Here is a 1,348-nt window from a genome sequence, read left to right as displayed (position 1 = left end):
ATTAGAATACGTTCCATTTCTGTCAGGGATAGGAATATAGTGCGTGGATCTACTGAGTAGTGACCTGGGTGGGCTAAATGGGATTGCTTTGTAGGGATTGATTTTCTGTATACTATTATTATTATATATATATATTTTTTTTTCTTTTTGTTTTATCTGTATTGGATAAACACCTCATTGTATTCACATACTGTATGTATAAAAGGGAAAAAACTTAATAAAAAGACAGTGATTAAAAAAAGTTACACCTAAATCCATATCAGTTCTTATCAAACAGTAAGGATGTGAGCAGCACTGGTCTCTACAGGTACCTCGTGTCCTGCAGGTTTTAGGTGCTTCTCTGCCTCATACACCCTTCACTGAAGAAATGAGGGATTAACAGTCAAGTGTTGGAGCAGGGAAACATCTCAGACCTGGAGGACCAGGACCAGGACTGGACACCACAGGTGTTCAGGGAACCAGGTCAGGTCTGCTCTGAGACTACTTCAGTTCTCCTGGGTTCAGGACTTCAGCTCAGATCCAATCTAAACTCTAAATCTGCATCAAAATGAAGCTGTTTATATTTTTCTGAGCAGTTAGTAAATACTTTCCTACACTGCGTGTTCAGCACCTCACACCTGGAGAACACCTGGAGAACACCTGGTTCAACAGGTTCTTCCTATCACTGAAATCTGTCCGACCCACAGCCGTGTTCAGGAAACTCACCTCATCCGTGCTTTCACTGCCAGTTTCCTGTAGCTTCTGTCTGAGGAGACGCTTGCTGAAGTCCGGGAAGTCCATCAGTGTGTACGATGAGAATCCTGCACCGTTTTCCAGCAGGAAGTGAGCGATTTCTTCATTTCCTGTAAGAGAAAACACGCCATTTACTCCAGGAGAGGACGAGGTGCAACGCTCCAAACTGCAGCTCTGGGCTCTTTTATTCTAATAATAATAATTAATCTGGTCTAAAAAAGTAAACATGTTTGCTGCTGATTCAGGGCTGAGTCGGGTCCTCTGGACGGTCCTGACTCAACCTGGATTACTGAGGACATCAGGACGTTTTCTACCTGCTTGAGCCGCGGCGTACAGCGGCTGGCCGGTGATGACAGCGAACTCATCACTGTGGACGGCAAAGTCCTTCACGTCAGCGTCGTAGTCCCAGACGAGCAGGCGGACCACGTCCAGGTGACCCTGCTGACAGGAAGTGGCCAGCATGCAGTTCACCAGGTTTCTGCTCAGACACACACCTGGAGAGAAGCCGAGCAGGTCGGATCAGACATGGAGGACAGCTGGAGGACAGTTAGAGGACAGCTGGAGGACAGCTGGAGGACAGTTAGAGGACAGCTGGAGGACAGCTGCAGGACAGCTG

At 46.9% G+C, this 1,348-nt stretch overlaps 1 protein-coding gene across 1 annotated transcript; it reads right to left on the bottom strand.

Annotated features, from left to right (window-relative positions):
* Window positions 1-588: 588 nt before the first annotated feature.
* Window positions 589-1,275, bottom strand: LOC112450170 (leucine-rich repeat serine/threonine-protein kinase 1-like). The gene is made up of 2 exons (XM_025003570.2): window positions 1,047-1,275; window positions 589-842 (listed from the first exon to the last, which is right to left on the bottom strand). Exons 1-2 carry the CDS (start codon window positions 1,192-1,194, stop codon window positions 604-606), a joined length of 387 nt encoding a protein of 128 aa, XP_024859338.2. The 5' UTR covers window positions 1,195-1,275; the 3' UTR covers window positions 589-603.
* Window positions 1,276-1,348: the final 73 nt, after the last annotated feature.

Source organism: Kryptolebias marmoratus, linkage group LG15 (genome assembly GCF_001649575.2).
Source record: "Kryptolebias marmoratus isolate JLee-2015 linkage group LG15, ASM164957v2, whole genome shotgun sequence".
NCBI classification, from domain to species: Eukaryota; Metazoa; Chordata; class Actinopteri; order Cyprinodontiformes; family Rivulidae; genus Kryptolebias; species Kryptolebias marmoratus.
Note: the sequence above shows the minus strand (reverse complement) of the source record. Positions and strands in the feature narration are given on the sequence as shown.